The sequence below is a fragment of the Staurois parvus genome, unplaced genomic scaffold (assembly GCF_062004578.1).
Source record: "Staurois parvus isolate SC_StPar_1 unplaced genomic scaffold, SC_StPar_1.0 ptg001510l, whole genome shotgun sequence".
Taxonomy (NCBI): Eukaryota; Metazoa; Chordata; class Amphibia; order Anura; family Ranidae; genus Staurois; species Staurois parvus.
The window spans coordinates 377,823-398,083 of record NW_028319306.1 but is presented as its reverse complement, the minus strand read 5'-3'; the positions used below and the strand labels follow the sequence as shown (position 1 = coordinate 398,083).

Sequence of the window (20,261 nt, the reverse complement as noted above, 5' to 3'; positions counted from 1 at the left end):
CCCAGTGAAAATGATGGCTGTGGGATCACTGCATTATCCTGCCCAGGGCACCACAGCCAAACCTGGAGCACAAAGCAGCTAGAAAAACCCCACAGTCACCTCCCCACTTCATGATTTAGAGAAAGCTCCTCTGCCTTCAGCTGCACATGTGGTCTGTCCCTGACTAGAGCTGTAAAATGACTAGTAGGGAAACAGCAGTACAATACTAACAGTGGGCAGTGGGTAGGAGGAGGGTAAAAGAGGGGGATCCCTAAAGCCCACACCCACCACACCAGGGGAACCCAGGAAATGCCAGTCATGGAGCAAAGGAAAAATCCCACTGATGATTCGATATACCCACCCCAAGGAGATCAGTCACAGACTGCAGTATGACATCATGAAACCTGAAGTCCCACTGCAGTACCAGCCTTTCCTTTAATGAGCAAGTAGCAAAGGCATTTTCAGGTGCTTGCAAATGCCACTGATCCTGATCTGGGTGTTGCCAGCCCAGTTGTGGCACTGCAACAAAACGAACATGACTGATCTGTCCTATATGCCCAAAGGATCAAAGCCCTCCGGGCTACTCAAAATTAGAGTTGTCACAGGCAAGCAAGCAAAGGCAAGGAACTGCATGTGCTTCTAGGCAGTTCTGTGGAGACTACCAGGATCTATATATTTGGCCTGTAACACACCCTGCAGTTGACTGAAGGCAAAAAAAAAAAAATATTGACAGGAACAAAAGGACCTGGAAATAAGAGAGCAGAAGAAATGTCTAGGTCCTAAAAAAACCAAAAACAAAAAAAAAAACCTATGTGTTGGAGATGGGGGTTTAGCAACTGGCAGGGGCCGCCCCTAGATTGTGTTCTTTTTTATATATCTGGTATCCTACACCTGCAGGTGTGGCATGATAAACACTGATCATGATCTAAAGATCTAGTTGTGTCCATCAATGAACGGAAGAGAAATAATATGTATGACTTTATAATGGGATGTCTGCACCACTAAGATCAAAAGAGGTGTCAGTGGGAACAGAATTTGGGAGATGGGTGGGTACTAAGAGGAACTTAGGTTCTGTAGAACAGGGATCAATGTTTTAATATAACCCCTCATTCATAATGAAATCAACAGTGTTAGGTGGAAGACTTCAAGATTCCAAAACACACCTATTGCCATTGGAAGTGTTACTTGCAATAAACCCTTGTCACCATGATACGCATCACTGGATAACACAATACATTATTACGTGTGCGCAGATATGCTGAAGGGTTCTGGCTTCGGAACAAGGCAGAGCCCCATTTGCGTGCATTGTAGTTTCCTAGAACGCACAGACACAGGGAGGTAGGGCAATTCTATACCCACTTTGTCTTTGTAAGCAGGATAAGTAGGACCCTCTTGTACTCTGATGTGCCGCAAGGCTCTACTGGGATGTGGAGCCCTAGGGCACAACTGAGCTTGCGGAGAATAAGGGGGGGGGGGGGCTGTATCATTCTGACGAAGGTGTGAAAGACAGAAGTGCTACAACAAACTCAATGTGTTAAGAAAAAATTAATTGCTTATAATTGTGAGAGACAAGGGAAAAGAAGTTTTAATTTAGCATTTAGGTCCACTTTAATGTGTATTTTCACTTTTGCAGCCGAACAGGGATAATACCTACTTTATATTTGTTATATGTTCAAATTCACATAGCAGAAATATAAAAAATACTGAAAAACTACCACATTTTACTTGCGCTTTTCTGTAAAAAGGAAAGATTTCCCCTGCTAAGCAAAGTTAAGAAGGAGACTGGGGAGTTAGGCCCTATTCACACCTTAGTGTTTTGATGCTTGAAGTTCAAAAACACTCAACAAGCCAAATCCCATTCTTATCAAAGACTGTGAATCGGAGTGTATGGTCACCTGTAATAGAACTTCTGTCGCTCCAAAAAAGTACACAAGCTAATTTTTAGGCAGATTTGAGCATTTGTTGCCCCAAAGATTTCAATGGAAAAACCTGAAAATGTGCAACACAAGCATTCTAACACATTTTGTTACACATTTTCCTGCCAAATAGCAGCAATCCACCTCAAATTAAACACACCTTTAGTGAACAAGAGGGAACACTGCACATATTTGAGGTAGAGAGTGTCATTGCCCTGGAGCATGCCCATCCCTGAATGTATGATCAAAAGTGCTTCCTGACTAGTCCAGATATAGTGCCTCCAGAAGACAAGAAAAAAGTGTAAAAAAAAAAAATTCTCTCCGTGTGCAACAGCCTTGCTTAAATTTATGTTTTGCTTTTTGTAAACTCCCTGCTCATATGCCTTCAATATTGCAGCAGATTTGTTGCAGACATTTGAGCCATCATTGTCATTACTCTCATTCTGTTCATCCTCACATTTTACTAGTTTTAAACTTGAGAACTTTTGTGCCAGCCATGTTTTATATTCTCCCACTATATGCAGCCTAAAGTTTTTCTTGTTGTTAAGCTGTCTGGAACGTTTGTGCAACAATAATGCAGCTGCAGTTTTTGCAGACATGTGAGCCAACCATGTTATGTATTCTCCCACAATGCTCATCACCATCTTTTGCTGGTTGCAGTAAATCAGCCTAGAACTGTTATGCAACATTGCAGCAGCAAGCACTATATTTTTTTTAGACATGGGAGGCCAGTAGCTTAGGAAGCATTGCCATTAGGATTCAGCATACGGCAACCTTGGTACAGTATTTTAAGCTGAGAGGTACTGCTAGTTGCAACAAAGTCAATCTTAAATAAAAGTAATAGAACCAAATAAAACATAATACATTTTTAAGTTCATATTCATTTTATTATCCAAAGCAATACAGCTGAAATACATAATAAGCTTGCAGAGCTGAAGTCCTTATCTCAAATTTGCCTAATGTCAAGCTGACATGGGAGCTATCCTATCGGAAAAATTGATGTAAGATTATTCTTGAGTCCCTGCTCACATCTGGTGTTTTGGGAATCACTGTGATTCTGTCTGTGACCCCAAATTCTACTGCAAACGAGGAAAAACTCACCATGCCTGCTTGGGTGCCATTCATTTTCAATGGCACCTAAACATGGTGCAGTTCTGTCACAATTGTGGTGTGATCTGTTGCGACAGTTGGCAAAGTTTGACGTCAAAAAGAAGCTCTTGCTCCTTTTTGGGTGACAGGCTTTATTTGATGCAGTTTGTCGCGATTAACCGCGCAACATTCACTACAGAACGGCACAGTGTTTAGGTGCCATTGAAAATGAATTGCACCTGAACACTCACGGTGCATTTTACCACGACTACAGTGCGATTTGGGATAATGGCCAGAGTCACTGCGATTCCAAACCGCCAGACGTGCAGACTAGACAAGAATTTACCAGTTTCTAGGTATCCCAGTTAAAAAAAAAAAAAAGTTAATTTTTCATTTCCAGTAAAGTTCATTAAACTGATGTGGAAGAGTCTTAAAGATGCATATACCTAGTATTGGTGGCAATTGCAGGTGTTCAGAAGTGAATAAGCAGCAATAGCTCCTGTTAGATATGACCATGCAAAGGACACTTCTTTCAGCCCATCTTGGAAATGTCATAATCAGAAAATGTGAATAATGCTTTAAAAAATGTAGATGTTCTAAAGCATCTTTTTCAGTAACTAAAGCTCCTGGAAACCGGCAGGAGCGAAGGATGACCAAGAAAAGGAGGAGGAGGCAGTGGAGAACGACCACAGCCGGGACTTTCCACCTACAGCCAGCATCTCCTCATGCATTCTAACTGTACCCGAACAGGAACACAGCACCCTTTACATAGCACCCACTGAACCTCCATGCAGAGGAGTGATAAGAAGGCCCGCCAGAGGCAGGGGGCAGACTCAGTGATATGAAAAACTGGTGGACCTCATGGCAGACTTTTCAAGAAAACAAGGCGACAGTGAGGAGCTAATGTTCCTTAAGAGCCTTGAGGGACTGGTCAACACGGTCCCAAAGCACCACCAGGAGAAGATGAGAGTCGAGGTCATGAATTAGATCTCCTCATTTATTCCGCAGCCTGCTTCACCCACATTTCCTTGAGCACAATCATCCACTCCCTCCACCATTTTCCTCAAAGTTACCCACCTACCCGCTCACCTTATCATCACTTGACTACTGTTTCAAAAAAAGGTGTCCTGTCACTGCAAATGCCGAGAGAGTAACCCGTGCAACTTATTGAAACAGATTAGAAAGAATTGGAAAGAAAACTGGGTGTAAATTGGTAAGTAATAGAATAGGGAATCAGGGATATACTGAAAGTGTCATAGACACTTGATCCTACGTACAATTGTCATTGGGGGTGAAAGAATCATGTACAACCCCAATTCCAAATAAGTTGGGAAGCTGTGTAAAATCTTCAGTAAATAAAAAAAGAATGCAATGATTAGCAAATCTCTTAAACCCACATTTTATTCACAATAGTAAATCGAAAACATATCAAAATGTTTCAATTGAGAAAATATGCAATTTTAAGGAAAAAAAAAAGTAATTTTCAGGGGACTGAGATCCAGCTCTGCAGTCTTCACGAAACTGAGATTGAACTCTGCAGTCACCTTTGCAGCAGTTGTTTTCTTATTCCGGGTAACAATCCAGCTCAATGTCCTTTTGTCTCTTTCGGTCAGTTGACCATTTCAACCGCGGTTATGCTCATCAGATGACGTTTTCACGGAAGTTGTATATGCCGCCATAAGTTTTTATATTGTACCTCCCGAGATGGCAAATAAATTGAAAACTTCAGCCATAGAGGCACTAGCTAAGTGGGCACCAACAATTTTACCCCTTTGAACCTCAGTAAGCTCTGACATGGCTCTGTATTACTAGAAGCGCACGCAGTAAATTAAAAAAATTAGGCTTCCCACCTATTAACTAGGTGTCTCATCACACTGTGGAAGCAAAAGAATGTTACACCACTTCCGCTTCCAACACAAAACATCTGCAAATCATGTAGTGTTTCCATGTTTTTGTCTAACCCCTCTATGTTCATGCCCATAGACAATGTTGTGAGCCAGCATCCCCATCCTGGGGTTTACTTTCAGCTGTCAGCCTGAGAATTTCCCAGCTGACAGGTGAATGCGGTTGTGGGGTAGCTAGGAAGACGCTGGACTTCAGTTTATAGCAACCAGAGAACTCTGTGACACTGTAAATATTACAAACTTTGTGTGGATGAGAAAATTAACTTACCTTTGCAACGACATCTGTGTATATTCAAAGGACTTCTCCTCAAGTTCAAGGAAATCATCATACATGGGCCAGAAATAGTCTCAATGTTCTCAGTTTGCAATAATGGGATGGACTAAATATCTGCTTCTTCACTCTCTTTCTCTCCTCCAGCTTTAATAATGCAGCTGCTGCACATGCCAGGAGACTGTGCTTGACATGGTGTGTGTGTGTAAAGTTTGGTGCAAAGTTAAATATATTTAATGTTGCAAAAAAAAGCTCCTTTGAAGAGAGGCTGGTCAACTGACATGACCATAATTGTCAAAATTTCAATACTACACCATTCTATATTTGACATTAATCTAGTCGTTCCACTACAGAGTTGCAGCTTGTTCATAGAAAATGCTTAAAAAAATACTTCTTACCTTCCCTGGATTTTCAGCTTTAAAAAGCAGGAGGTTCCTTCTGAAATTTGTTACACTGATCCAGATATCAGCAGCATGATGGCATAACTCAGGAACGCTGAGCAACCTTGGATGCACATAACCCCAGCTGCAAAACATCCACAAAGCATCATGGACAAAGGACTTTGCATTTAAACTAGACTGATTAGGTACAAAATACAAACGAGTCAAGTATGCAAAGGTGTAAAGATTATGCGACTATGATGTTCCCATAAAATAAAGCCATTCTCTAAACCATTAAAGTGGAACTTAACATTTTTTACCAAGTTATTAGGGGTCATTTAGCAAGGAACATACATTCTACAATAATAATTACACTATCAAAATTAGTGTGTGCTGTAAATTGCCTCAAGCACTGTTCCTTGTTCTTCTTGCCGAAGGCTGCCATTTTGTTGAAGCTTAGAGCCCTTGAGCAGCAGAAAATCTTTAGGTTGTCAGCAGATCGGCCTAAACATTTTCGGCCCAGTAATGAAAAATAGACAGTAACTGAGCATGTGCAGAGCAGACAGCCTAAAGCTGACCACACACTAGTAGATTTTTGAAGGAACGATGTTAGTACAAATATTAATGTGAACATACACAGAAATTGTCCATCCTGCTTCTTTAAATTTTTTCGCTGCTGCTGGTTACCAAACATTGATTTGACAAGTAAACATGGATTTGACTCGAAGTGAATAAACATAAAACTAGAAAAGCTACAATTTCTGGGGAAATTGTGTGAAGTGTTCTTGCCTCCACCAGTAGTCTGTAACTGGGTGGAGTAGCTTGTCACTCTGCTGCCTGCTCACACACCTGGGTTCCTATGGCAACTCACTCTACAGCAAGGGTAGAGAAGAACGGTTAAAAACAAACTGCTCCAACTTGCTCACTTCACTGGCAGTTGCCATCTTCAAATGGATGTAGTTGAAAAATGATAAATCCTACACCAAAGAGCTTTATATTGTGAGAATCACAAGACCCAGACCTACATTTTGAGGCATAGTAGGTCTCTGAAATATTGAAAATGAAGGCACAGTTGCAATTTAGAAATTGCCCTTCAAATTTGAGGTGGCTAGAGTGGAGTTTCAATGAATGTCAATGGGCGGCATGAGTTGCAAACAAATGGTCATATTGTGAAAACTATCAGGACTATGGCTTAGCCGTGGATATTTTTAGTGGCAGCAGGGATAGCTGAACGTTTTGATATAAGATTTGTGTAGGTGGGCTTGAAAATGAGAGAGTGATGGCAGTTTAGAAATCATGTCCTGATTTTTAGCTCACACTCTAGCTTTTGTCAGCTCCCACTCTAGTTTTGAACATTCCGCCATTCATTCCTATGGGACCAATTTCACCACAAAAATGGCGATATTTCGTGAACCATTTGGCGAAACGTTCCACAAAGTAATAGCACACCAACCGGGAACAATCCGCACGTTTCGGTATATTACTGTCTATGTAGTGTAAAAACTGTGGGAGGAGTTAGGGTGGTAAATTTGGCTATAATAATAAGAATATATATGTGAGATAACAGTAAGTGGTCTTGCCATGCAAGAACACTTAATTAAATATTACAAGTGTAAGGCCAGCCTAACAGGCATCTCAGGTTAAAGAAGCCACTTATTTAAAGCAATATTAAAGCTTGTTTTTTTCCCTATTAAAATAATAAATATGTCATACTTACTTGCTGTATGCAATGGTTTTGCACAGAGCGGCCAAGGTCTTCCTCTCTCCTCAGGTCCCCCTGGTGGCGTTACTGGCCCCTCCCCTCTAAAGCGACAGCCCCCCATACCAAGCTGCTTCCTATATGGGCACTCATGCAGACTCATTCCTGAGCCTACCTGCCTGTGTCTATTGACACAGACAGGACAGTTCGGCCCCACCCCTGCATCACAAGATTTGACTGACAGCAGCAGGAGCAAAGGACAATTTGACCATAGAGGAAGGAAAGAATCAGGAGGGTCTCCGCTCTAATGCACAGTGCTGGATCAGGAATGGGCTCAGGTAAGTATAAGGTGGTGGGGTGGGCAGGGGGATCCTGTTACACAGAAGGTTTTTTTTACCTTAATGCATTCTATGCATTAAAGGTAAAAACCTTTAGGCTCTGAAACCACTTTAATGATGAAAATTTTAAACTACTTAGAGTCCATTCATATGTACTTTGGCATTGCACGTTACTGCAATGCATGTCAATACACCATACATGCGTTAGTGCTTTTTGCTAAAAATTCTGCATGTAATTTTTGTTAATTCTGGTGCATTGACAGTACATGTAAATTAATGGGCTGCCTTAACATAACTGCTTTTGCCCAATGCACACTGGAAAGGACTAAAATAACACTAAAATGTTGACTACACACTATATGCCACCTGTACACGAGGAAACAAACTCTTGACAAATGAATGGCTCAACATAGGAGGGGTAATTCTACATCCCAAGGAAAAGGGACATTCTTTTGAGGAAAGTAAAATGCACGTTTTGGATGGACAGTACAACTGGTTTGCAAGAAGCATGAAATAGGCCATCTGCATCATAATGGAATAAACGTCTCTGATTAGAGGTGGGAGTCTGTCACCATCTTTCTTCCACATAAACAGAGGCATTTTGACTTACCTGTAAATTCAATATCTTGGATTACAGTACAAGGAACATACAGTACAGAATCAATAAAATGAGTTATCAGCTCACACCTTCAGGAGACTGGACACTGAGGACACCCCCACCCCAGGGTGCCTCCCCTATAACCCTACACCACTGTGTAAGTCTTCAGTTTTGCAGCACGAAATGCAGATTAGCAAGTAGAGTTTAGGAAAAATGGCCTGTGTCCTGTAGTGTACAGCAAGATATGAAATTTACAGGCAGGTCAAAGTTCTTTTTATCTTAATAGTACAGTATGCAAAAGAGGCAACTTATTTATACACCATGGGATGTCTCCAAACAATGAATGGCAGCATGGGCGGCAAATGCAACTGGACCAACAACCAACAGGCTGCAAGAACCTTGAAGGCAAAAGTGCATCCACAACAGATTGGACAACCACGTAGTAAAACCTACAAATTATGAATAGATGACAAGGTGGTGGCTTTACAAAGTGAAATGACAGAGGCTTGGTGCCTAGAGGCCCAGGAATATCCAACAGATCTAGTGCAGTGAGTGTGTAACCATGCAGGAGGAGGTTACGCAATCAAATTCCTTATCCACCATGCAATGGTGGATTTTGAAGCAGGATGCCCCTTGCCAGGTCATCAGGAAAAAACAGGGAATCTGTTTGTCCAATGTAAGCAGTAGATTTTAGGTTCAAGCTAATGGTTCTGACTATGCCCACTCAACATAGAAAGACTTCCTTTGGAAGCGTAGGAACAGGGCACAAGGATGGAAGAACAATGTCTTCTTTGAGATGGAATGCAGAAACCACCTTTGGGAGAAAGTACAGTCTTGGGCTTAACACAACCTTGTCATTGAGAAGTATGTGGAAAGATTGCTGTATAGCAAACATTAGCAAAAATTAAGAGACACATGCCAAATATAGCCACCAAAAAGGCTAATTTGCTGACAAGAAACTCTAAGAAATATGTCTGATGGTCAAAAGGTGGTTTCCCTAAGGCAGAGACATGATAAATATCTTCATGAAATTTTTTTACAAGGGAATGCAAAGCCAAATGCCTTTGGAAGAGGATGAATAAAGCTGAAACCTGCTCTGAATAGTTTCAGCAAGTCTTGACCAGAATCTAAGAGAAAGATTCCGGTCAATACTTAATTGCAGGAAGGCCAGAATGCAAGGCACAGTGTAATCTCTTAGATTGTAAGCTCCTAACCCTTTTGTATTGAACTGTATTGTTGCTGTATTGTTAAATTGTAAAGCGCTGAGCACACTGTTGGCGCTAGATAAATCCTGTATAATAGTAATAATAATCTCTAGGACTACTTTGATTGTGCACACACCAGGCAAAATAAGATTTCCAGGTATAATAATACATCTTCCTGGAAGTATATTTTCTCATTTTCAGCAAGGGAGGAATCAGACTCAAAAACCTCGCTATCCTTTAAGACCTGGGTTTCAACAGCTATGCCATTAAAGTCAGAGACTGTGAAGCAGGGTGAAATAGAGGGCCTGGAGACAGCATATCTAGCCAGTTGGGAAGAGGCCAGGGGACGTTTGCAGGTAGAGGGATGTGACAGCTCTGAGCTCCAAGAAGTTGATAGGGTGTTTGGTCCCTTCTCTTGACCAAGTACCCTGAACTGTCAAGGATTGGAAGACTTCTTCACAGCCTGACAGACTTGCATCTGTTCTAAGAACTTTCCAGTTGTACGAAAGGGAAGATTTTACCACAGTTAGAGTTGGAGTTGTGATCAACCAAGACAAGGACTCTCTTGTTTGGGTGGATAGGAGCATGGATAAATCCAGGAAAGAGCCTGCTGTGCCATACTGATAGAATATTTAGTTCTTAAATGAAATTGATTGAAAGGTACTGCCTCGAAGGAGGACACCAGGACACCGCTAGACCCAGACCCAAAACACTCAAATCTCACTTTGGGATTTCTTTTGGATCCCAGTTGTCGAGCATGAGCTGTTAGAGAAAGAACTTCCATTTCTGGAAGAAAGACCTTGGCCTGGCATGTATCCAGGATCAAACCCAAGAATTCTATACACAGGGAAAGCTGAATAAAAGATTTGTTAAAGTTGCTTAACCAACGAAAGATCTGAAGAGTCTTTTTGACATTTGCTGAGAGTTGTAAGGTAGATGTATCCTTCAGGAGAAAGTCACCTACACAGTCTGAGAAAACAGATGCCCGGAGTTCTGAGAAGCGCAAGCAAAGGTGTTAAGATCTCTGTGAACATCCTGGATAGGCCCAAAAGCAATGCAACCAACTGGAAACAGTCCTCTGCCACTGCAAAGAGTAGGAATTGCTAATGAGCAGATAGGCATCTTGAATGTCCATGAATGCCATGTGTTCCCCTTGTCTCAGAGAGGGAATTACGGACATTTCAGATTCCATACAAGATTCTGTAAGGGGAAGGAATTTGCTTAGAGATATTAACTCTAGGATAGGATGTATACCTCCATTGGGTTTTGGCATTGTGAAAAGGTTTGAGCGGAATCCCTTGAACTTGTCCTGTGTTGGTACTGATAATATTCCATGGGACTTCCAAGAGGTTAGAGTAGGGATACACCGAAATCGGTGCAGATACTGATTATTTGTAAATGCTGCTGATACCGGAAACCGATACTTTGTGGCGACAATACAAAATGTAAATTGCACAGAAAAGAATAGCATGCGATTTAAACAGGAATGTAATTCCTGGCCAAATTGCATATGGTTTCCCCACTGCTCTTGTGTGAACCCAGGCTTGTCATAGTTTGAGTTTACACAGGAGAGGTGCTGAAAGCCTTCCTGCACCTATCCCATGCTGAGCAGAGAGTGGGAGAGAAGGGCATGAGGGGATGTATACCATGGTGGCAGATGCTCCGGATTCTCAGCTGTAGGAGAGGAGAGAAAGCTGCTGGGGTTTGAAATCCCCCAGTTTTCTCTCCTCTCCTTGAAGGGATGGAAGTTCAGACTAGAAGGCTTTTGATTGGTCAGCACTGTCACATGGTCCAAGGCATGGAGGCAGCGTCTTAAGAATAGCAGCATCCTTTCACTCTGAATGACAGAAAAGCTGATATGCTGTCATTCACAGCTGTAATAGTTGCTAGGACTACATGGATGAGCTCCCCCCCAGCCACAACAGAAGATAACTAACCGGCATGACAAGCTTTTTGTATTACTACCAAATTATGCACACATGCCTATAATTAAATATTTTATGCACTGTAGTTTGCTGTAATCAAATACTAAATGTATTCATCCTTCAGCTTTTAGATTGTTCTAACATCAGCCAGTGCTTGCATAGTCCATTTGATGATATCCCCAGCCAAAACACAACAGAAACAAAGCATCCAGGACACGCTGGATTACATTGCTAATCCTCAATTTGTAACAAAAGGCAGCATGTCTGGCCTTGCCACTTTTTTTCTGTTCAGTGGAGCCAAGGATGAGTCATTAGTTGCTAGGACATGGACAGCCAATAACTCATCCACTGTTCCACTGAACAGAAAAAAGGGGCAGGGCCAGACTGCTGCCTTTCATTACATGCCAAGAGTTAGCAATGTAATCCAGCGTGCTCCGGGTGCTTCGTTTCTGTTGTGTTATGGACAGGGATGTCATCAAATGAACTAATAAAGCAATGGCTGATGTTAGAACAATCTCAAAGCTGGAGGATGAATAAATGTAATATTTGCTACAGCAAACTACAGTGCATAAAATATTTAATTATGGGCATGTGTATAGTTAGGCAGCAATACAAAAAGCTTGTGGATAAATAAAGCTTGTCATACTGATTAGTTTATCTTCTGTTGTGGCTGAAGTGGGAGAGATCATATGTGAGGACAGCAGCGGTGTCCTGTAACAGAAAACCTAGAGGAGAAAAAATTAAATATTTAACTAACGTAAACGACATGTAATAAATAAAATATTTTGGACACGCATGCATTAGTGGCCGGAAAATGAGGGAGTGATGTTTATGTTGAAGTGGGTGAGTACACATTCAACATATACAGGTGAAACTCAAAAAATTAGAATATCGTGCAAAAGTTAATTTATTTCAGTAATGCAATGTAAAAGGTGAAACTTATATACGAGATAGACTCATTACATGCAAAGCAATATAGTTCAAGCCGTGATTTGTCATAATAGTGATGATTATGGCTTACAGCTCATGAAAACCCCAAATCCAAAATCTCAGAAAATTAGAATATTACATGCAATCAATAAAACAAGGATTGTACATAGAACAATATCAGACCTCTGAAAAGTATAAGCATGCATACAGTCAAGTCCATAAATATTGGGACATCGGCACAATTCTAACATTTTTGGCTCTATACACCACCACAATGGATTTGTCATGAAGTTAACAAGATGTGCTGTAACTGCAGACTGTCAGGTTTAATTTGAGGGTATTTACATCCAAATCAGGTGAACGGTGTAGGAATTACAACAGTTTGAATATGTGCCTCCCACTTGTTAAGGGATCAAAAGTAATGGGACAATTGGCTTGTCAGCTGTTCCATGGCCAGGTGTGTGTTATTCCCTCATTATCCCAATTACAATGAGCAGATAAAAGGTCCAGAGTTCATTTCAAGTGTCCTATTTGCATTTGGAATCTGTTGCTGTCAACTCTCAAGATGAGATCCAAAGAGCTGTCACTATCAGTGAAGCAAGCCATCATTAGGCTGAAAAAACAAAACAAACCCATCAGAGAGATAGCAAAAACATTAGGCGTGGCCAAAACAACTGTTTGGAACATTCTTAAAAAGAAGGAACGCACCGGTGAGCTCAGCAACACCAAAAGACCCGGAAGACCACGGAAAACAACTGTGGTGGATGACCGAAGAATTCTTTCCCTGGTGAAGAAAACACCCTTCACAACAGTTGGCCAGATCAAGAACACTCTCCAGGAGGTAGGTGTATGTGTGTCAAAGTCAACAATCAAGAGAAGACTTCACCAGAGTGAATGCAGAGGGTTTACCACAAGATGGAAACCATTGGTGAGCCTCAAAAACAGGAAGGCCAGATTAGAGTTTGCCAAACGACATCTAAAAAAGCCTTCACAGTTCTGGAACAACATCCTATGGACAGATGAGACCAAGATCAACTTGTACCAGAGTGATGGGAAGAGAAGAGTATGGAGAAGGGTAGGAACTGCTCATCATCCTAAGCATACCACCTCATCAGTGAAGCATGGTGGTGGTAGTGTCATGGCGTGGGCATGTATGGCTGCCAATGGAACTGGTTCTCTTGTATTTATTGATGATGTGACTGCTGACAAAAGCAGCAGGATGAATTCTGAAGTGTTTCGGGCAATATTATCTGCTCATATTCAGCCAAATGCTTCAGAACTCATTGGACGCCGCTTCACAGTGCAGATGGACAATGACCCAAAGCATACTGCAAAAGCAACCAAAGAGTTTAAGGGAAAGAAGTGGAATGTTATGCAATGGCCAAGTCAATCACCTGACCTGAATCCGATTGAGCATGCATTTCACTTGCTGAAGACAAAACTGAAGGGAAAATGCCCCAAGAATAAGCGGGAACTGAAGACAGTTGCAGTAGAGGCCTGGCAGAGCATCACCAGGGATGAAACCCAGCGTCTGGTGATGTCTATGCGTTCCAGACTTCAGGCTGTAATTGACTGCAAAGGATTTGCAACCAAGTATTAAAAAATGAAAGTTTGATTTATGAATTTTATTCTGTCCCATTACTTTTGGTTCCTTAACAAGTGGGAGGCACATATGCAAACTGTTGTAATTCCTACACCATTCACCTGATTTGGATGTAAATACCCTCAAATTAAAGCTGACAGTCTGCAGTTAAAGCACATCTTGTTCGTTTCCTTTCAAATCCATTGTGGTGGTGTATAGAGCCAAAAATGTTAGAATTGTGTTGATGTCCCAATATTTATGGACCTGACTGTATGTACTCAGTACTTGGTTTGGGCCCCTTTTGCAGCAATTACTGCCTCAATGCATCGTGGCATGGAAGCTATCAGCCTGTGGCACTGCTGAGGTGTTATGGAAGACCAGGATGCTTCAATAGCGGCCTTCAGCTCTTCTGCATTGTTCGGTCTCATGTCTCTCATCTTTCTCTTTGCAATGCCCCTATCGTGTTTTGCATATAATGAGTCTATCTCATATATTAGTTTCACCTTTTAAGTTGCATTACTGAAAAAAATGAACTTTTGCACAATATTCTAATTTTTCAAGTTTCACCTGTACAGGCTTAGTGTACCCACCCACATTCACTACAATTCCCTGTAGTTGATGAGAACTGTAGTTTCCATTTACTGCAGAGAGAGCAAGGAGGATATGACGTGATCCTTGCTGTTACACCTCCTCTACAACAGGGAAGATGCTGTTATTTTTTGAACTGCAGAGATGATGTAATGCAATTTGGACTTTTCTCCTCAATGGTAATGATTTTAAAAGTTTTATTAACCGTTTAGTGTTTTGTGTTGGGGGGGAAGCAATGAAGATTTTTTTGCCTATCCCGGAGTTCTTCTTTAAGGCTGTAATTTGTTTGAGAAACTGTGACATAGTGAAAATTCTGGTTTTGACAAATAGGCTGCTTGCTGTGCACCTGCAAAAACCTACAGACCTACAGGGATATTGAATTTGTATCGCCCGATGCCTGGGGTATGTAGTTCTGGGCCCGGGCAGGTAGTCTTTTTCAACCTTTAGCCAAGCAGCTCCCCTCCCCTTTTTGTCTTGACCTCATAACGTCACTTTCGGGTCCCCATGAGAGAAACAAGGGAAGGAATGTAATGCAGGGTCTTTTAGACCTTGGATGTCTCAATAAAGGTAAACTGTCATCAAAAATCACCACATAGGGGACTTTCTCTCCTTTGTGATGAAAAAAAAAAGTAAAAAAGCAAGCACATAATATCTCCCCCAAAAAACATTTGAGCCCCCCCCCCACCCCCACATATACGCACGTACAAACATAAAAGTACACGCAGGGGCGCCTGTGCATGAAAACGTTACATAATCACCACGCACGCCAGAATGAGAGCAATAATTCTAGCACCAGACCTCCTCCGTAACACTAAAGCGATGACCTATAAGGGCCTTTAAAAGTGTTATCTATAGAAAATATAGGGTACTGAAGTTCGTCGCCATTTTTTGAGCACACACAAATTTAAGGTTTGACAAGTTGGATATCTATTTACTTGGTGCAACCTGATCTTTTATATTTTACAAAAGAAATAGGGTAATGTATTGATTTTTGTGCCCTAAAATTAACTTACTTGTATTTTTTATTGAAATTTTACGGTAATATCATGCGACATAAAAAATTGGAACTACCACCATTTTATTCTCTAGGGTCTCTGCTTTCAGAAAATATATAATGTTTGGGCGTTTTATGTAATCTTTAGGACTAAAATTATTTTTTAAACTTGTGCAAAATACAAAAAAAAAAAAAACCAAAAACGGCTCTGGCAGCGAAAGGGATAAAGGATCAGCCAGACACTCTCCTTTCTTGAGGAGCAGCCAATCGGTTCTCATTACACTGCAAGGTCTCTCCCCTCCCGGCTAATCCCCGGGTGAAGTGCTGGAGACAGGCAAAGAGGGGAAGAGGAGATAAACAGCGTAATGTTAAAAATATTACATGTTTAAGTTGCCATAAAGCCCCTTTTGGTTTTAAAAGCCCCAGACATTCCTAAAATCACCTCCGATTTAAACATGGTTTTGTTTAAAATGTACAGTGCATCCAGAATGTATTCACAGCACTTAAGTTTTGCCACAATTTGCTATATTACAGCCTTATTCCAAAATGGATTAAATTAGTTTTTTTCCACAACATTCTACAAACAATACCCCATAATGACAACGTGAAAAGTTTGTTGTGAAATCTTTGCAATTTATAAAAAAAAACAAAAAAACACACATGTACATAAGCATTCACAGTCTTTGCTTAATATTTGTTGAAGCATTTTTAGCACCAATTACAGCCTCAAGTCGTTTTGAGTATGATGCTACAAGCAGATCTCTGAAGAGATCTGAAAATGGCTGTGCAGCGACACTCCCCATCCAACCTGATGGTTTGAGAATTACTGCAAAGAAGAATGGGAGAAATTGCCCAAAAATACTGGAATACAGAAGAAAAACAATAGACAAATTCTCCACTAGCTACTCATAAAAATACACAATGTCCCACTCATGGTTCAAGCCATGAGGGACACTTGTATTCAAATGAAATATCCAAACAAACCTCCATTTTACATAAACGTAAAAAGGTGTCGCTACCTCTTTTTAACCACTTGCCATCCTGAGGATTTGCTCCCCTTAATGACCAGGCCTTTTTTTGCTATTCGGCACTGCACTATTTCAACTGATAGTTGCGTGGTCATGCAATGCTGTACCCAAACAAAATTTCTGTCCTTTTTTTCACACAAATAGAGCTTTCTTTTGGTAGTATTTGACCACCTGTACGCTTTTTATTTTTCACACTATAAACAAAAAAAAGACTGAAAATTTTGAAGAAAAATTATATTTTTTTTCTTTCGGCTATAAAAAAAATATATAGTAGATTCAAAGTTAGTCATAAGTTATGTCCAAAATGTATTCTGCAACATGTTTTTGGTAAAAAAAACCCCAATAAGTGTATATTGATTGCTTTGCATGAAAATTATAGCGTCTACAAACTATGGTATAGATAATGGAATTTACACAGCTTTTACTTTTTGTGCTATACAGCGCTGCACTAGTTTAACTGACAATTGGGTAGTCATGCAATACGGTACATAAAATGAAATTTACGTCCTTTTTTCACACAAATAGAGCTTTCTTTCAAAGATATTTTTATTTTTGGCACTATAAACAAAAAAGTTTTGAAAGAAACAATATTTTCTCATTTCCGTCATAAAAAATATCCAAAAAACCTCAAATTCCGTCATAAATTTAAACCAAAATGTATTCTGCTACATGCTTTGGCTAAAAAATTTTACACAGCTTTTACTTTCTGATTGCCCATTTCTTGAGGTGCTAAATAACCAGGACAGTACAAACACCCCCAAATGACCCCTTTTCAGAAAATGTACACACCCTAAGCTATCTGCTGAGAGGCATATTGACTCCATGGAAGATTTATTTTTTTTCCACAAGTTTATGGAAATTGACAAAAACTTTTTTTTTTTTTAACACAAAGTTGTCATTTAAACGATATATTTCTCGCACAAGCCATGGGTATATGTGGAATTACACCCCAAAATACATTCTGCTACTTCTAACGAGTATGGGGATACCACCAGTGTGAGACTTTTTGGGAGCCTAGCCACATACAGGAGCCTGAAATCCAATGACCACTTTGAAAGCCTGAAGGTGCGTAGCTGCTTCATTTCACTTCCTCACTACCCATCACAGTTTCAGAGACCCTGAAATGCCAGGATAGCACCCCCCCCCCAGATGACCCCTTTATGTAAAGTAGACTCCCCAAGGAATTTAAAAAAAAAAGGCATGGTGAGTATTTTGCAGATCTCATTTTTTCTCACAAGGTTTTGACATATAAAAAAAGGAAAGGAAAAAAAATGTTTTTGTTTTCTTTCTTCATTTTCCAAAAACTTGTGGCAACATACGAGATCTGCAAAATACTCACCATGATTCTTATCAAATTCCTTGGGGAGTCTACATTCCAAAAAGGGGTCATTTGGGGGGGGTTTGGTGCTATCCTGGCATTATAGGGCCTCTGAAACTGTGATAGGTAGTCAGGAAGTGTAATGAGGAAATAAAGCCCTTTAAAAGCCTGAAGGTGCTTATTGGATTTTGGGGTTCTGTACTTGGCTAGACTGCCAAAAAGCCTCTCACATGTACCCCAATAATCGGGAGAAGTAGCAGAATGTATTTTGGGGAGTAATTCCACATATACCCATGGCATGTGTGAGCAATAAATCATTTAAAATGACAATTTTGTGTAAAAAAAAAATATATTATATTTTGTCATTTTCCAAAAACTTATGGTAAAAAAAATAAATTCTTCTACTGACTCAACATGCCTCAGCAAATAGTTTGGGGTGTCAACTTTACAAAAAGGGGTTGTTATGGGGGTGGGGGCATTTTATGCCCAGCATTAGCAGTTTAGGCCACACATCATTCACTCTTCTAACCACCTGAAGACCAAGTCTTTTCTGAAAATTTTTTCTCACATGAAAAAAAAAAAATCTGTATTTTTTTGCTAGGAAATTACTTTGAACCCCCCAAAATTATTTTTTTTAAAAACAGACACCCTAGTAAAAAAAATGGTGGGTGCTGCAATTTTTTATGTCACATAGTACTCGTGCAGCGATTTTTCAAATGCAATTCTTTGGCGAGGGTGCTTTTTTTTTTTTTTTTTTTTTTAATTTTTTACACTGTCCCTTTCATTATCTTTTTTTAATCCCTTTTAATGCTATCACAGGGAATGCAAATATCCCCTATAAAACTTCAATGGGCATTTTCATATATTCTTTTTTTTTATAAATATTTATTAATTTTTCATGTCACTTACAATTCATTTCAACATTTCTATTAAAATAGTTATCAAAACCATATTTTCTCCTTATATAAATTTATATATATATAACTTCCTTTTCTAACCATCCCCCCCTCCCATACCCCCCCCTCTAACCCCCTATCCCCTCCCCCCCTCCCCGTCCCACGCTCCACATTTTCTCTTCTCTAATTAAATCCATGTTATTCTGTTATTCCTAAACCCATTTCTAAACCCACTTCCAGGTATATTATCTCTTCATATATTTCATGTTTCCTCTATATTCTTCCCATCCTTTCCATTTTTTATTATACATCTCCAACTTGTCCTCATGCGTGTAGTACAATCTTTCTGTCCCTGAAATCTGATTTACTCTACCCATCCAATCCTCCTCAGTTGGCACCTCTTTTTTCTTCCAGAACCTGGGTATCAGGCTCTTTGCTGCGGTCAAATAATGCCATATCCCCGAACTCTTATATGCTTTCACTGAGAGTTCTGAGATATGGAGGAGACATATTTCTGGATCTAATCCTATATTAATTTTGGTAATTTTCCCTATCAATTAAACTATCCTCCGCCAAAACACCTGTATTTCCGAACATTCCCACCACATATGATAACACGTGCCCACTTCCCCACATCCTCTCCAACACATCTGTGAAATTTCCGGGTTTATCTTGTGCTCCACATTAGGGGTGATATGCCATCTATTCAAACACTTATAATTAATTTCTACTTCCCGCATACTAATATTTTCGTGAATTAATGTGAACATTTTCCTCTGCTCCTCCTCTATTTTTCTTCCCATATCTCTTTCCCATTTCTCTATGTGCATGAATTTTGTGTCTGTATCAAGTTCCATTAGTATCTTGTGTATTTTTGCCATTCCGTGGCTACCATTTCCCCGTGACTCAAATATTCTTTCAAATGGATTCCAATCTTTTCTAGTTCTTATGGGCTTTGGAAGGCTCTCAAAAAAGTTCTTCAGTTGGTAATATCTTAGTCTATCCATCTTATTAAAGACTTCTCCCTTTCTTTCCTCCATATCCTTGTATGACCCGATTTCCTCTCCTACCATTATATCTCTCAATTGCGCCTCCTGTTTTATAATCCATTTCCCTGCTATACTATCCTTACCCGGGATGAAATATTTTGTGTTCCTAAGTGGAATTAATTATGAATTGAAAACCCACCCCTTTTGTCTATGTAGTAAATCCCATTCTTTTAAAACATTAAGAGTGTACGTGCTTGTGCTCTCCTCTAATTCCCTATATTGTGCAGGTACCCAAATATTTTTACTTAAACTTATTCCACTCAGTACTTTCTCAATCTTAACCCAACTTTTCTCCGGATTATGAATCCAGTCGAAGATTCTCGCGATAATCCCTGCTTTATAATATCTCCTAAAATCTGGTACCCCCAATCCTCCTCTTTCTTTACTTCTGGTCAACGTTTCATAACCTATTCTAGGCTTTTTATTCCTCCATATACATTTTATTCTCATTTTCCTAAGTTCTTTAAAATATGCCTCTGGGAGTTTGATTGGGATCATTTGGAATTTGTATAATACTTTAGGGACAATTACCATCTTTATCAAATTTATGCGACCTATCCACGATGGATTTC

General features: G+C 40.1%; 1 protein-coding gene across 3 annotated transcripts in view; it reads right to left on the bottom strand.

Moving 5' to 3' along the window:
• RETREG3 (reticulophagy regulator family member 3) overlaps window positions 1-20,261 on the bottom strand; it is a 213,646-nt gene that overhangs the window by 141,211 nt on the left and 52,174 nt on the right. For all 3 annotated transcript variants that reach the window (XM_089662651.1, XM_089662649.1, XM_089662650.1), the window contains exon 5: window positions 5,558-5,684. In XM_089662651.1, coding sequence (XP_089518777.1) covers window positions 5,558-5,684 — 127 coding nt within the window. The remainder of the gene's footprint in view (window positions 1-5,557; window positions 5,685-20,261) is intronic.